The sequence below is a fragment of the Salmo trutta genome, chromosome 27 (assembly GCF_901001165.1).
Source record: "Salmo trutta chromosome 27, fSalTru1.1, whole genome shotgun sequence".
NCBI lineage: Eukaryota > Metazoa > Chordata > Actinopteri > Salmoniformes > Salmonidae > Salmo > Salmo trutta.
The window spans coordinates 10559397-10576837 of record NC_042983.1 but is presented as its reverse complement, the minus strand read 5'-3'; the positions used below and the strand labels follow the sequence as shown (position 1 = coordinate 10576837).

Here is a 17441-nt window from a genome sequence, read left to right as displayed (position 1 = left end):
GCTGTGTAAAGGCTATTTGACCAAGAAGGAGAGTGATGGAGTGCTGCATCAGATGACCTGTCCTCCACAATCACCCAACCTCAACCCAATTGAGATGGTTTGGGATGAGTTGAACTGCAGAGGGATGGAAGAGCAGCCAACAAATCAAATCAAACTTGATTTGCCACATGCGCCGAATACAACAAGTGTAGACTTTACCGTGAAATGCTTACTTACAAGCCCTTAACCATCAGTGCAGTTCAAGAAGAAGAAAATATTTACCAAGTAGGCTAAAATAAAAAGTAATAATAAAAATGAACACAATAAGAATAAAAATAACGAGGCTATATACAGGGGGCACTGGTACCGAGTCAGTGTGCAGGGGTACAGGCTAGTTGAGGTAATCTGTACATGGAGGTGGGGGCGAAGTGACTATGCATAGTTAACAAACAAACAGCAAGTAGCAGCAGTGTACGGGGGGGGGTCAATGTAAATTGTCCGGTGGGGGTTTTTATGAGTTGTTCAGCAGTCTAATGGCTTGGGGGTAGAAGCTGTTGAGGAGCCTTTTGGTCCTAGACTTGGCGCTCCGGTACCGCTTGCCGTGCGGTAGCAGAGAAAACAGTCTATAACTTGGGTGACTGGAGTCTCTGACAATTTTATGGGCTTTCTTCTGACACTGCCTATTATATAGGTCCTGGATGGCAGGAATCTTGGCCCCAAACTTAATGATGGTGTTGGAGTCGTGTTTGGCCACGCAGTCGTGGGTGAACAGGGAATACAGGAGGGGACTAAGTACACACCCCTGAGGGGCCCCAGTGTTAAGGATCAGCGTGGCAGACATATTGTTGCCTACTCTTACCACCTGGGGGTCGGCCCGTCAGGAAGTACAGGATTCAGTTTTAGAGGGAGGTGTTTAGTCCCAGAGTCCTTAGCTAAGTGATGAGCTTCGTGGACACTACGGTGTTGAACACTGAGCTGTAGTTGATGAATAGCATTCTCACATAGGTGTTCCTTTTGTCCAGGTGAGAAAGGGTGGTGTGGAGTGCGATTATGATTGCATCATCTGTGGATCTGTTGGGGCGGTATGCGAACAACTGCTTAGCATATGTGGGGAACTCCTTCAAGACTGTTGGAAAAGCATTCCAGGTGAAGCTGGTTGAGTGAATGCCAAGAGTGTGCAAAGCTGTCATCAAGGCAAAGGTTGGCTACTTTGAAGAATCTAACATCTAAAATATATTTTGATTTGTTTAACACTTTTTTGATTGCTACATGATTCCATATGTGTTATTTCATAGTTTTGATGTCTTCACTATTACTCTACAATGTAGAAAATAGTAAAAATAAAGAAAAACCCTTGAATGAGTAGGTGCGTCCAAACTTTTGACTGGTACTGTGTATATATATATTGTTATTATATATATTTATTTTCTTGAGCTTTCTTATATCTCCTAGATATAGGACAAAAACTTCAAAACCGTGTTTCTTATTATGTATTTTCTGACTGTCTTTTGCCATTAATGAATATGTTATTCAATGAGTTTCTCTGCGCTACAGTAGTAAAGGCCAAATTCAATAATTTATCAAATCCTTTTATATATATTTTTTATACATAAATGGGTCCTAAAATGTCAAATCAAATAGCTAAATGATTTATAGTATGACCATCTTAAAACAATTCTATATGTCAGCTTGGAACCCCCCGCAATAGCTTAGACTTTTAAGAATGAATACTGTATCTTTGAATGAGGCAGGAACATTATAGCCTACTTTCACTCCTGACTATAGTTTTCCTCAGAGTGTGTTGGGCTGTGGTTCTCATTAGGGCAGTTTTGTAATATATTAATCAGTGCACAAATTCTAAAATAAATCACTAATGCTGTAACAGCAAGCCACAATGTTACAATTTTAGATGTAAAAAATCTAGTTGAAATGTATGGCTGTGAACACATACCGTAGGCTGCATGTTGCCGGTAAGCGACATTGCCACAGCTTGAAGAGACTGCAACCTAGAAACGAAACCCACTTCCTCCTGAGAGAGAATAAAGGGAGACCAGTGGTTAAGTGACACTGGTGAATGATTCGTCATTTGAAACATTCTATCGTAGAGCACTTGCTATGATATACCTACCTGGAGAGGGGAGTATTTACAGTGCGGTGCAGTATTAGAATAGCAGAACATGTATCTAGAGGGAAGTAGAGGGAACATGAAAGAACGTGTTTTGACATGTTGAAAAAGATAGATTAGTAGCTATACAGGAAGTAGGAAGTCAGATACAGAAAGGTTTTAGTGTGACAGACAGACTGGAGATCTACAGCAAAACCCCTCATACATGTGTGTGTGCTGTGTGTATATATGTGAGTGTGTGTGTGTGCGTGAGTGTGTGTGTATGAGTGTATGTGTGCGTGTGTTGTGAAGTGAGATACTGATCTTTTCTATGAAGGAGAAATAATGTCTCTCAAGCTACCTCGGAACTGGGACTTCAGCACCCTCAAAGCTGAAACAGCTAGAATAGGTAAGTTACTGGATGTTATCCTAAACATTAAGCTATTCTTGGGAGTCATTGCGTTTGCGTAAATAGGAAAATGTGTTGTTGTATCATCAGTAGCATTGTACACTAGTGCATGTGTGTTACATGCGTCTATGAAGAGGTATAGAGACTGGACCTGTGGGTTTAACGGCCCAGTGCAGTCAAAAATAGGATTTTCTAAAGTTATATTTCCCCACTTTGCGGTTGGAATAATAACAATTACTGTGAAATTGTGAGAATGTAGAAAAAAACGCTTAAAATTTCAGCCTGTTTTGGTGGGATGGAGTTTTGGCTTGCCTGGTGACATCACCAGGCAGTACATTAGCTACTAGACCAATAAGAGAGTTCTAAACCTCTCTGCCAATAACAGCAAATGTTCCGTTTTCCCCTCCCCACTCAGACCATTCCCAGAGTCCGTGCAAAATTCTTGCTTGAGAAATTGCTCTTTCCTAAGAAGCTACTTTTGTTTCTTTTTGACCAGTTTAATTTAAAACAATCACATTAAGGTGCTTAATTGTTACTCAGAAATGATTTGATATTGAGATAAAAATGGCTGCATTGGACCTTTAAATTTGTTCCATCTGAGTGGGTAAGACCACAAGTCAGAGACTACTATGAGGACACACCAAATGCACTTGATGGATCCTTTCTGTCTTCTTCTAAAGCTTCTTAAAAGGAAAGTAATCCAATATAACTGAAAGTAATCAGATTACGTTACTGAGTTTGGGTAATCCAAAAGTTAAGTCCCTAATTACAATTTTGGACAGCTAACTAACTAGTAACTATAATGGATTACATTTACAAAGTAACCCAGCCATCCCTAGACATGAGGTTGACTGTGGCACTGTGTGTGCCAGCAGCATACTGAGAGTGTTTTATATAGACTGTTGTTCTTATACTTGGTTATATTTCTGTGTTAAGCTGTGTTTGTGGTCCAGGGCCATGGCTTACAGAAGGATCATGCACCTGATTACAGCAGGTGTGGTGCACCTATAACTTAACAAAACAGTGCATGAGTGCATGTGAATACATATATAGCCGACATAGCCTTATATGGGGTGGCAGGGTAGCCTAGTGGTTAGAGTGTTGGATTAGTAACTGAAAGGTTGCAAGTTCAAATCCCTGAGCTGACAAGGTACAAATCTGTTGTTCTGCCACTGAACAGGCAGTTAACCCACTGTTTGTTCCTAGGCGTCATTGAAAATAAGAATTTGATCTAAACTGACTTGCCTACTAAAATAAAAAAATGCCAATGTCATGACTTCATACTAAAACTATTAGTGGAATGGTGCAGTTGTCATTGAAAACAGTGTGGATACTTCTATTTATGATGACAGGTATATGTAGTTTAGTGGGTACACATCAGCATTGCTGGGAAACAAGTTACTTATTATTTCTATGAAAAGAAGTGACTTCTTATGCTACGAGGGCCACCCCTCATAGCCTGGTTCCTCTCTAGGTTTCTTCCTAGGTTTCCGGCCTTTCTAGGGAGTTTTTCCTAGCCACCGTGCTTCTACATCTGCATTGCTTGCTGTTTGGGGTTTTAGGCTGGGTTTCTGTACAGCCCTTTGTGACATCAGCTGATGTAAGAAGGGCTTTATAAATACATTTGATTGATTGATTGACTTCTATGATTGTTTAATTTATCACACAGTATACTTTACCAGTCAGTTACTCACAACCCTGAGAACTTAACCCCAGTCCTCATCTCAAGAAAATGTAGTGCTATAGTTCAGGCAGCAAGGCGTTTCTCATTTTCTCTGTGCCCTTTGGGTACTTTCAGCAGGAAGTTGATGAAATGTCAGAACAGTAGCTGTGACTCTGCAGACTTGTGTGTGTGTGTGTGTGTGTTTGGTGTGTGAGAGCGACTGTGTGAGAAGGCCTGATGACTTCTATAATTTCCCTTACACCAATACACTGTACACACATTTTATCTACGGCATGGCTACCCTCGATTGTTCATCAGAGGATCAAAAGCCATACATGTCAATGGCATTATATCGGCATAAGAAATATGTACACAGAATTAATATGTATAGTCACACAACTGAATGGGGCCAGTGTGTTCTGTCATTTCAATTGCTGAAGTTAGAACACTATTCCCTATTTAGTACCCTACTTTTTGATCAGGGCCCATAAAGCTCTGGTCAAAAGTAGTGTACTACATAGGGAATAGGGTGCCATTTAGGACTGGTCTCTAGGGGTTAAATATTCACGTAACTGAGATCCTTATTTGGAACTACATCTATTCTGCTGGCTCTTTGCACACTCAATAGGATTGTGCCACGGCCACGCACGTTCAACCCCTCACTATTCCCACTGACGTGGAAGAGCTGGCGTTCTTGCAACAAGCTCCGTTTGATTGAGAAGTTGAACATTTTCATTCATGCTTCCATTGGGACTCCTTAGTCTAGAAGGTCCTGGGTCCAGTTGAAAAGTTCCTCAAGGGTCTGTGTCCGTCTTTCCTTTTTTTTGTGGCGTCTCATACTTCACTGTGTGTGGGCCAGAGGTTCGTCCAGAGTCCTTTGACATGGCCCTCTTCAAGGGATGACGCTATTGAAACAGACCAAAGGGTCTGCGTTTTAGGTGGGGGGCCTTCAAAGTGTTTCTCCGTCGATGCAGCCACTTCCTGTTTATACAGCCGGGCTCATCTTCTTCTCTTCTTTCATCTGGCCTGGGAGGTCACGGTGAATTACACTACAAGTGAGCGAACGCTCTCAATCACAATCACGCCATCTGTCCGGCAAGCTACAGTACCACCCTGCGTGCCAATCCATGCGTGGTTTTCTCTCTCCATCGTGTGCCACGTAGCCTACAACTCTACCCCCCATCTCCATCCTTTCCTCATACTCTTCCGTTTATCTCTCTCCACAGACAACTTAGACATTAAGTCATCATGTTGTTGAGCAATGACTGGCCTGTTAGCAAAGGACAAATAACTCAACCTTGTTTACATTTAGGCCTAGTTGAGACCAAGTACTGTATTATTATTCCTGTGTTGCCCTTCCCTGTAGTCTATTGTACATGATTGTTGAAAGCACATTGTGTTTGTAGGTCACTATTTTCCTACCATTGAACAATCACGACTAGAATCTAGAAGCATGCACCTTAAACAGGAAGCTTGGCAGGTCAGACAGTGGCGGCCTGTTTCCTGCCAGGCCACCACTTCTATCTACTGCAAGTCAGATTGATGCATGTTCAAATTAATAAAAGAGGAAGACCTGACTTGACGGATGTTGAGAGCCTTGTTTACATCCTGGCTGTGTTTAGTGAAGTGTCTCTTAATAAGGCTCTCTTTAACAGTACGGCTGTTCTGTTTGTTTCCACTCTGCGACAGCACGGTCTAAGAGTGTGATGCCTGGAGAGGGCAGCCCAGGGTTAGGCTCGCCTGGCTCCACCAGGAGGTCCATGGAGAGGCCTCTGAAGGCTGGCTGGCTGAAGAAACAGAGGTCCATCGTAAAGAACTGGCAGCTGCGCTACTTTGTGCTGAGAGGAAGCACACTGACCTACCATAAAGACGAAAAGGAGGGGACTGTCCAGGTGAGAGATGGGGTAGATAAGAATGCAGATAGGTCTGAGCTCTAGTTATAGCCTTTAACTTTGGCTTTTCCTGATCTGGTCATGTGGTTAGGAAAACCTTTAAGCATCCAAACAACACTACTGCTGTCAATATTCAGTTTCCATCTTTATTGAAGTCCTTCCCTGTGTTTCCTGTAGCCTAGACATGTATGCGTTGTTTACTAAGATGTTAGTGACAGTCTGTCACTTTGTCCCCAGGGTGTAATCCAGCTGAGGTTCAGTAAAGTCAACGAGCTCCCACAGAATCAAGATGACCCAGGGAAATTCCTCTTTGAGATTATACCACGTAAGCAGAAGACAGTCTGTCTGTCTGTCTCTGTTTCTGACTCTGACTCTGTCTCTGTCTCTGTCTCTGTCTCTGTTTCTGACTCTCACTCTGTCTCTGTCTCTGTCTCTGACTCTGACTCTGACTCTGTCTCTGTCTCTACCTCTGTCTCTGACTCTGACTCTGACTCTGACTCTGTCTCTGTCTCTGACTCTGACTCTGTCTCTATCTCTGTTTCTGACTCTGACTCTGTCTCTGTCTCTGTTTCTGACTCTGACTCTGACTCTGTCTCTGTCTCTATCTCTGTCTCTGTCTCTCTCTCGCCCTCCATCTCACCATGTCTCTCTCTCGCCCTCCATCTCACCATGTCTCTCTCTTGTCTCTCTGTTGAGAGAGGAATTAAAGATATACCTTTCAATCTATGTATGATGTATCCCAGTATGTTGGAGAGTCATACCCTCTCTGTATTCCAGGCAGCAGTGGTGATAGGGAGCGGTACCCGTACGTCCTCATGGCCAACTCCCACAGTGAGATGGAGGAGTGGGTCCGCACGTTGCGCAGGGTGGTTGGATCACCCTCTAGTGGAGGTACAGATAATCTGCTGACATTAAAGGACAAGAGTTTTCCCTGTCCAAGAGACCTGACCAGGAAAAAAACATAGAACTAGGACCCAGAATATGTTTTTCCTGGTCAGGTCACATGGTCAGGAAAAAGCGGGTCTCTAGTCATCTGAACTTATTTTCTTGACTTTTGGTTCAAGGACTCTTTTTGGAATTGTCTTCGGGCCCATGACAACCCATGAGGAACTAGCCACAAACTTGAAAAACCCTGTCTCTGATTCTCCAGTTTGGGCTGTGACTTACTCTAACCGCTCTCCTTCCCTCTCAGCGATATTTGGCAAGAGCCTGGGTGATACGGTAACCTACGAGCAGCGGTTCGGCCCCCACATGGTGCCCATCCTGGTGCAGAAGTGTGCAGAGTTCATCAGAGAACACGGACTAAGCGAGGAAGGCATCTTCAGACTGCCGGGACAAGACAACACAGTCAAACAGTTTAGGGACGCATTCAACGCCGGAGAGAGACCTTCCTTCCCAATGTGAGACGCCTAAGCGCTAAACTAAGCTAAGCTAACTTACATAAGAGCGTTTGAAGGAACGTTCAAGGGCGCCAACGTACAAACAGACAATTATTACGCCCTTTTTATACAAACTGAAATCCCGTTGGCTTCTTTTCTAAAGGTTGCATAGTAAGATGAGAGAGATGCAGTGAGGATGATAGTACAGAGATGCCTGATACACTTTTCTGCTGTTAGTGCTCTGTGGCTTACACCACATCCTGTCCTAGTAGACAGAGAAAGACAGTTTTATAAGAACCTTCTGCCCATGCTGAACTCTCTATTGTGACAAATTTGTTGAAAAGGGGGACGAACTGATTTGTAGCTGGATTCAACACAAAATAGAAATATACTCAGCACAACTGTATGTTTTCGTTTGTGTGTGTGTGTGTGTGTGTGTGTGTGTGTGTGTGTGTGTGTGTGTGTGTGTGTGTGTGTGTGTGTGTGTGTGTGTGGGTGTGCTCGTGCACTGTTTCTGACAGTTTTGTGCCCTGCAGTGACACAGATGTCCACACAGTGGCGTCGTTGCTCAAGCTGTACCTGCGGGAGCTGCCTGAGCCAGTGGTTCCTTGGACACAGTACCAAGACTTCCTGGACTGCAGCCCCATGCTGGACCCCAACAGTGCTGCAGTAGGAACTAATATTTACTTCAATAACGAAGTTAGCCAAATATTCTTATAAATAAACATGTCCTCTAGGCTACAATTTGTGATTTAGCTCTATATCTGTCAACTGTGCCAAAATGAGTATGTACTGAATCAAAGTGTTTTGACTTCCTTTAATGATGACCATAGCCAAATGTTCTTGGAAATATTTTTTTTCACAATCATTTGAAATGTAGCTTTATTTCTATCAACTGTGCCAAAATGACTACATGCAGGCCTGCTGAGTACATTTACATTTACATTTACGTCATTTGAGTAAGAGTGTGTTAGTTGAACTTTGTATATTCCAACTCACTTTCCACCCAGGGTCGTGAGAGACTGGAGGAGCAGATCAGCCTCCTTCCTAGAACCAACTACAACCTCCTCAGCTACATATGCAGGTGAGCTGACACTTACCCAATCACAGATCAGGGTAGTGAATATTCAATCGAATGACATATCATAGAACCTATTGACGAAACGAGCTTCTATTGAAACATTTGAAAAGCAATTTGTTTACTACCCTGTAATGATTAGTCTACAGCTTGCTCATACAGCATTTTGTGTTTGATAAAAAATAAAATAAAAATCTGCATGGTGAATGATTCTAAGTCCTATAAATAGGGCACGTTATAAGGTATAATTTGGTACTCACCCTGTGTGACTTTGCTGTCTAAACGTTCTGTCTGTGAAGGTTCTTATTTGAAGTGCAGCAGAACTCCAAGGTGAACAAGATGAGTGTTGAAAACCTGGCCACGGTCATTGGGATCAACCTGCTCAAGCCCCAGATTGAGGACCCCATCACTATGATGAAGGGTGAGACCAGACCATTGCTTGTCAGGATCATCTTAAGCCATGTTAAGGATAGCCCCGGGCTAAGAAATTGCAGTGTGAAACCGGGTTGACGTTAATTCCATTTCAATTCCAGTCAATTCAGAAAGTAAACCAAATTCCAATTCCAAAATCTCCGTCATTGAAAACAATTGAAAATTATTAGAATTTCAGTGGACTTCCTGAATTGACTGGAATTCAAATGGTTTTGACCCCAACCCTGGTGTGAAAAGGCCTTTAGTGCATACTGTAACAGGGTGGTATTGTCATTATCAGCAGTAGGCCTATGCTTTTATTTTGAAAGTCATACCTTTATTTTGACATACTGCTGCAGTGACAAACTGACCTTACTGTACAGTTTGATCATTTATGAAATGAAGATGCATAGATAGTATAATTTATATCAACAAATTGTTTCTGTATCCTCGTTCCCTTCCAGATCTGTCTTTTGTGTGAACAGACTGTGCGCTTGGCTGTGTCTCTCCTCACAGGTACTCCTCAGATCCAGAAGCTGATGACAGTGATGATCAGACAACATGAGGCTCTGTTTCCTCCGTCTAAGGACGTGGCTCCTTCGTCCCCCGTCGAGAAGAGTGACAGCAAGAAGAACAGCGCTCCACGCAGCTTTGTGGGCTGGGAGTCTGCTGAGGTAACAACATCACACAGTTATTTTCAACGCAGCCCATAGGGCTCTGGTCAAAAGCAGTGCGCTATAAAGGGAATAGGGTACTATTTGGGACTCAACCTTAAAGTGGTTCTTCTCTTATTTCCTACTGTGAGCGTGGTATAACACATGCGCAGTTAAAGGAGTAATACATTGAGTACACCAAACATTAGGAACACCCTCCTGATACACACGTGGGAAATTTGAGCGTGAAAAACCCAACAGCGTTGCAGTTCTTGACACATACTGGTGCATCTGACACCTACTGCCATGCCCTGCTCAAAGGCACTTAGATCTTGTGTCTTGCCCATTCACCCTCTGAATGGCCCACATACACAATCCATGGCTTAAAAATCCTTTAACCTGTCTCCTCCCCTTCATCTACACTGGTTGAAGTGGATTCAACAAGTGACATCAATAAGTGTTCATAGCTTTCACCTGGATTCACCTGGTTAGTCATGTTTTGTATACTCAGTGTATATTATGATACATTATTATATCAGTAAGCATTGCATAGCTACACTTCTGTAAATGTTCATGTGTGTTGCAGTTTGTAAGAACACTTTAAGCAAAGCTTGATTCGATTTCAGAATGTTTTGGAGAAGAAATTGATTTCTCTCTCTCATTTTAGTTCTGTGGTCTAAATCCACGTTCTGTCTGTCCCTGCAGTGTGAGGGGTCTCTGTCAGAGTCTCCAGAGGAGGAAGAGGACACAGGCACTCTGGGGCCAGATCCAGTGACCATCTCCATCCCCCAGGCAGGGCCCCAGCAGCCCCACGCCCCCTTCTCATCCTCAGCCATGGACCCCTGGTCCGGGAGCCCCCGCAAACGCACCCAGACCCTGCCCACCCTGAACTGCCCAGTCCCCGGGATGGCCGGCAAGCTGGAGGCCATAAAGTGCTGGAGCCACATCAAAGAGTGCAGCGAGGAGAAAGGGGAGAAGGGGGAGAAGACTCTCTCAGAGGACATCTTTAAGATCCTGGACCTACAGAGGACCTCTCTGTTCGGAAAGGTCCAGAAGAAGGACTGGGAGGACAGAGGGACAGCAAGGAGCGGAAGTGACATCACAGTCACCTATGATGACATCACAGCCCCCTCTTCCAAACCCAGCAGTGACCACCAGCAGAAGTCTCAGCCAGCGACCCATGAGAAGAAGACAGAGGCCAGTAGAGCTGGGGTTTCATCTTCAGCCCAGCAACCAGACAGTAAGGTTGAACAGCAGGAGGACAGCCGAGGAGACACAGAGCACCTCGTTACCAGGTCTGTATTATGGAATACTGTATGTGTCCCAAATGACACCCTATTCCCTATATAGTGCACTGCTTTGACTAGGGCTATAGGGAATAGGGTGTCATTTAGGATGCGGAATACTATTTTATTGGAAAGGACACCACGTCAACACTAGTGTACTGTACTCTGCATTCATAAATTCAATCTCTCTCCCTCTCCCCTCCCATGCAGCCTGCAGCAGAGGAACAGAGAGCTGAGTGCCACAGTAGCGGAGCTGCAGTCAGCCCTGGATACAGAGAAGCGCTGTGTGTCCGCTCTGCAGATCCGGCTGAGGAACGCAGAACGCAGCCGAGACGAGGCCCAGAGACGCAACCAGGAGCTGGACCAGGAGATAAAGCAGTTCCTCACCAGGGAACCACGAAGGCCAACTTAGAACCACAAGGGGGCCAACCTAGATCCAGTAGTTCCCCACCAGAGAACCACGAGGGCCAACCTAGAACCTAGAACTGCCTTTACTCTTAAGTTATCAAAGAGATCCCTCAATACAGTATATGGATATTTAATATAGAGATATCTTAACAAGGGAGAGAGGTAGAGAGTCAGTGTCTTGGCCAGAGCTGTAACCCTGGCTGGGACCTGTAAAATGTTGCTAGCTTGTCAGTTTGTTTGGTGGGAAAACCCATGTATAAACTCTTTATCTAAAGCAGGTGTTGACTACACTTCACATGCATAGACATAAAACGAGGAATGCTGCAACCGTATGTGAATGGCCTTTGCTTGGTGTAGCTGATTATGGATGTGATGTGTGTATTATCCTATAAAATGTTGATGGTTGCTGACCATGCAGAGGCTGTTACATTTCTATTGTTGATAACATACAGCATGTAAATGCAATAGCTACTGGTGCATAGTGTCCAGGACACTTGGACTATAATGGATTGTATTAGTATTTTGGCTGTGATTCAATTCATAGCTCAGCGCGCTGGATTAAAGGCATTTTGCCAACGTTCGCCGAGATCACATTCATGGTAAAACGCTGCGCATGTCGGTTCAATTGTTAAGGTTCCAATCATGTTTATATTTGTTTGATCAGCAAATGAATAAAGAAGAACAGGTTAAGTTGACTGACCAACGATCTGCACAGTGTGTCATTATTATGGTTGAACTACAACCTTCTAAGAGGGATTGCATGTGATATGTGTCATATGCACGTGAGATAGAGTGAGAGAGACAGAAAGAATGAATGAGATCAGGGCCAAAGAGAATGTCGTCACACACTGAAGGGGTCAGAAGAAAGATAGTGTAAGGCCAGGGGGAAAAATGGCTGGAATGTGTGCGTGCGTGCGTGCGTGTGCAAGTCTGTTTGTGCATTCGCGTGTGTGGGAGCACGTTTGAGCGGGCATGTCTGTGCTTGTGAGAAAAACAGGGAGCGAGTGAAAGTGGGACACTGGTGTTATCAAGCATTCTTCAGCATTGCAGGAAGATTGAAGAGAGATGGGGACTGGCAGTGCACAAAGGAGGCACTGCGTAAAAGGGACCGTAGGGGAGATAACAGCACGTCTATCAACTGTCACCCCGGAGGATGAGGAACAGGGGGGGGATCCTCTTCCTTCCCATGTCATCTCCTCCTCACTATCAAGAATGTCTCTTTGCAGGTCACTGTCAGAGACTCAGGAGTGAGGACCCCTGAATGAATGTGGAAACAAACGGTAGCAGCCATACAGATTCTAAAAGTGCAGTTAAATGATACGTCCGAATTGAGAATCTGCAACTGACGGTAACGTGAATTCATCTAGCGGAGTCCATCTTTAAAGGCAAATCTGAGATGACGAGGTGTTGTGATGAGGTATTGAGGGGATGCCCAGGTTCTGGAATCACTCATTAAAATATCGTTCATGAGTTCATCTTAAAAAGAGAGAGCGGGCACGTGACTTTAAAGGGGAGGTTAGTGTAGATTACTCCTCTGGTCATTGGTCAGTGGAGATGTGTTCTAGCTTGAGTCATCCATCCAGGTTCTAGTTCCATTGTCACCTTTGACTCCATGCTGTCTCCCTAATCACAGTGGAATGCAAGGAGACTAGTCTGCCCTTACAAAGCATGGAGTCTGCTGTTGCAAAGCCCTCTCCCTCCTGCGCTCCATTCTGGGCTGTGGAATCTGGACTAAAGCTGACCTCAGAACCACTGTACTGATGTCTGACGGACATGCGAGGGCACAGCGCGGAGCACACTGGAAACTGTACGTCTTGACTCCTGTGCATTCAATAGGCAGTTGGGCCTCTTAGTCAGACATTCAGACAGAGATAACCCATTTCCAACACTCCAGTGACATCCGCAACGTGTTCGCCAACTAAAAGAGGAAGTGCACTTAAGTGCTGCAAACTTTGAAACACAAGTGGGTAATGAGTAGATTATGGAAAAGTTGTGTTGTGTAGTCGACTTTGTTTCCACAACAGACTTTTTATTCTTGCTCTCATAATACAACTTTTTCTCTCCAACTGAAATATATGCTTTTCAAGTTTTTAGTTTTTAAATATTACAACTTATGTCATAAAATACTAATGAAATGCACGGTCATCTGCGCAGTGCTGTTCTCATCAGCTGATCTCAGTCGGTTTGTTATGTGTTCTTCAGACTTGCAGAAGTCCATCATTTCTCATCGCTGCCCATTACATCTCACACCTCATTACATTTCAATTTCATTTGGGAAGGCACTGTCCAACAGACATATCATGTAGCATTCAACATCAATAGACCCTTTATGGATTTGTCAAAAATAAATGGTCAATGGAGCAAATTCCTGTTTCTGCAGCTCCCCCATTTACCAAACAAATAAACACATGAACAATCTCATCCTTGCCTAGTGCTCCGACACAAAACAAAATATCCATTTTACAAGGAACAGGCTACAGGACAATGTTTACAAAGTCCTCATTAAGGAAGTGGTGATAACACACACAGACACACACACACACACACTCACACGCACACAGGGACACACAAACACAGGGACACAAACACTGAGAAATGCAGAGCTTACCATATCATAGATAACAGACAGAAAGAAAGAGAGCTAGAGAGAGAGAGAGAGAGAGAGAGAGAGAGAGAGAGAGAGAGAGAGAGAGAGAGAGAGAGAGAGAGAGAGAACAGAGGGAGAAACTGAGAGAAAAAACACAAGGGATGCCTCCTTTGGACACAGCAAAGCCACCCTCTAGCTGGAACTCCAACTCTTTAGAAAACAACATCAAAAGGTGTGCATTAGGATAAATGGCATGAGATCTGGAATGAGAGTCGTTTATCAGGGTTCCACACACAGCAAGAGGAACACACAGGGAGAGCTACAGAACACAGACCTCCTCACTGGTCAACTCCAAGGGTCAACAGAACCTTTTGAGTCACCAGAGAACCGACAAGATAAAACAAGATAAAGCAAGATAAAAACACGGTTGTTGTTTCTCACCCTTCATCAAGCTGAATCCAACCTCCAGTGGACTATTTGATAGATATAATTCTGTTCAATCTCAACATTGGATAGTCCCTGTGGATTTACCATACAACACAAGAACAGTAGCACTCCTCTCCATGGCGGACAATGGGCTCTCCAGGTTAGAGGCTACCTCTATCACCAGAACTCCCTTCCCCCTGCTCCCCTTGCTGCTCCTGATGTGGCCCCTGTCTGGGCAGGGCAGCCCCATCTCCCTGGCCCCAGAGAGACATCGCCCTGCTCCAGGTCTGGGGGACGGCCACGGGGGCGTCATAGACCCATCTCTGTTGGAGCAGGACAGGGATGTGGACATGCAGAGCCTGCTGGAGAGCCTCCGGACCTTGAATTTGTCTGGCCTGGGCCCTCCTGCCCAGGCACCTGGCAGTGTCCGTGTGGAGCCGCCCGAGTACATGATGGAGCTGTACAACCGCTTCGCCAACGACCACACCGCCATGCCCACCGCCAACATCATCCGCAGCTTCAAGAACGAAGGTAGAGAGCCACTATACTGTACTCTGTGTCCTTATGCCGTACTAGCTTCACATTATGCTGTGGTGTTCTTTGCTTTGGAATTTTTTTAATTAATGTACTGTAAGCTCTTTATCCCTGTGTAATGAGAGTATTAATATCAGAACTGTTCATCAGAAATGTATTACGTATCAAAATGTACCTGTAGAAGGTCAACATACATAGTGTAAAAACAATTAAGTATAATTTATGCATTTTCATTTACGTTTGTTTTTCATCTTACAAATACTGTAGCACCTTACATTTTTGAGAGTCTGCACTGTGCAAATAACAAAAAAACGTTTTTTTCTTTATTTGGACGAGAATATGAAACAGCGAATTTCTCATTATTCATTTCGATTTTTTACAATGATATATTCATTCAACTTGATCTAGTTTAATGTTAATTTGGATGCTACAATTGCCTCGGAAGTGTTTTGGACAAAGTCTTGGCTTTTGCTGTACTATCAATTCTGCAGTGTAGTACACTGGCAATCTATTTAAAACATCAACATGGAGAACTGCTGATGAATTAACAGCCTTTATCTCTGTGTATTCCTCTCCCCCAGACTCGTCTCCCTGCAGTTTGGGTAGTAGAGGGGTGAGACAACACCCTCTGCTCTTCAATGTATCCATACCCCACAACGAGCGTATCACCGCCGCAGAGCTGCGTCTCTATACTTTGGTCCAGACAGATCGCAACCTCTACGCTGGGGTCGACCGCAAGGTGACCATCTACGAGCTGGAGCAGCACGACGGAACAGGAGAGGACAACAGAACAGCGAAGGACACCGAGAGAGGAGGAGCAGGAGGAAGAGGTGGAGGACGGGAGGAGTTAGTAGAGCTGGCATCACGGCAGGTCTATGATACTGATAACGGCTGGGAGGCCTTTGACCTAACTGCTGCTGTCCAACACTGGCGCAAGTCAGAGTACAGCACCACCCACAGGCTGGAGGTCCACATAGCAAGCCTGGCCTCCGAGGGGGAAAGAGGGCAGACACTAGCAGACGGTGAGGGAGAAGGAGAGGGGAGGAGGATATTCAGGGGAGACATGGAGATAGACACCAGCCCAGATGACAAACACAAACCCCTGATGATTATCTTCTCCGACGACCAGAGCGGTGATCACCGCGATGACAAGCGGGAGCTGAACGAGATGATTGGACACGAGACCTCGGAAGCGGTGCTTCAGGGTGACCTGGAGCTGAATAGGCTGTGGGGGGAGCTGGGCCGGGCGGGGGGCGAGGAAGATGAGGAAGAGGAGGAGGAGCAGGACGAAGAGGCCCTGCTCCAGATGCGCTCCAATCTGATCTATGACACGGCCTCCAGAATTCGCCGCAACGCCAAGGTCAACCAGTGTAAGAAGCAGTCGCTGTACGTGGAGTTTAAAGACATTGGCTGGGACAGCTGGATCCTAGCGCCTGCCGGGTACGAGGCCTTTGAGTGCAGTGGCATCTGCACATACCCGCTGACCAAACACGTGACGCCCACCAAGCACGCCATCGTCCAGACACTGGTGAGCATGAAGAGCCCACAGAAGGTGACGCGGGCCTGCTGCGTGCCCACCAAACTGGATCCCATCTCCCTGCTTTACATGGATGACACCGGAGTAGTCACGTACAAGTATAAGTTTGAGGGCATGGTGGTGGCAGAGTGTGGCTGCAGATAGCTCGTCCACCCTGCTGGTTATATGGACATGGAGAGACACATTCGTGAAGAGAAATGACAGGGTGCGGATGGAACAAAGCAAAGACTTAAGCAGGATTGGTTTTAGAATAGATGGACTCTGAAATGAATCTAGAATCACCGTTGAGAACAGTTGACAAGAAAAACAGCTATGACATGTATGTGTATATAAGATGAATCTAAACTAAACAGTTTGTACATTGTGTATGTATATTTTGTATTTCAGGAAAATGTAGATTTTATTTTGTACAGTAAAATATCTATGATACCAATTCATAATTCTGTAATAGAAGCAGTTGGATGCCATTTGAAGCTAAATAACACATTTGGAATTTGCAACAAAAAAAAATTGAGGAAAAAAGTTTGGACCTTTAAAAATAAACTATCCTTAGGTCTCTCAAAGGGTTCTGGCAATACAGCAACCAGCCATACAGTGATGTCCAATAGGCCTAGCTGGTGGGACCACATAGGGCTCTCCACAGTTAGCTCTCCACTGACATTGATCTCCTGTCTTCCTCTCCACTTATCTCTGTTTTCCCCCTCACTGGACGCTAACACTAATCCACACCCCATTTAGCATGTCTCCCAAACAGCAACAGGCCTCCCAAGGAAACACAAACCTGACTGGACTGGACTTCTGGTAGGGGCCTGCCCTCATCCTCATCCCCACCACCTCCCCCTGGCATTTAGGACAGTGGGCTGAGGTTAGGGCAGCAGTTAGGGTGGGCTGGGTTATCTCCCTCGAGCCCTCACCCACCTTCCCACATCGGCCTCAGAGTCAGTCACATGCCGTGCGAGCCGCTTTCTCCCACTCCTCCGCACCGTGCCGATAAGGAGGTGTTGGCGGTGAGAAACATGTGCTCCACCACTCAGGGCTGGAGGTGCTGGGGGAGCGGAGGGGGGAGGAGAGGGGGGGATGGCCTGTCAAGATTCC

At 45.1% G+C, this 17441-nt stretch overlaps 2 protein-coding genes across 2 annotated transcripts; both read left to right on the top strand.

The window, feature by feature from the left end:
* Positions 1–2033: 2033 nt before the first annotated feature.
* On the top strand, positions 2034–11966 carry arhgap25 (Rho GTPase activating protein 25). The gene is made up of 11 exons (XM_029716608.1): positions 2034–2492; positions 5845–6047; positions 6285–6372; positions 6825–6938; positions 7240–7447; positions 7963–8095; positions 8437–8510; positions 8804–8925; positions 9432–9589; positions 10274–10863; positions 11065–11966. Exons 1-11 carry the CDS (start codon positions 2429–2431, stop codon positions 11264–11266), a joined length of 1956 nt encoding a protein of 651 aa, XP_029572468.1. The 5' UTR covers positions 2034–2428; the 3' UTR covers positions 11267–11966.
* A 2047-nt stretch (positions 11967–14013) lies between these two features.
* LOC115164289 (bone morphogenetic protein 10-like) lies at positions 14014–16710 on the top strand. The gene is made up of 2 exons (XM_029716606.1): positions 14014–14806; positions 15391–16710. Exons 1-2 carry the CDS (start codon positions 14413–14415, stop codon positions 16488–16490), a joined length of 1494 nt encoding a protein of 497 aa, XP_029572466.1. The 5' UTR covers positions 14014–14412; the 3' UTR covers positions 16491–16710.
* Positions 16711–17441: the final 731 nt, after the last annotated feature.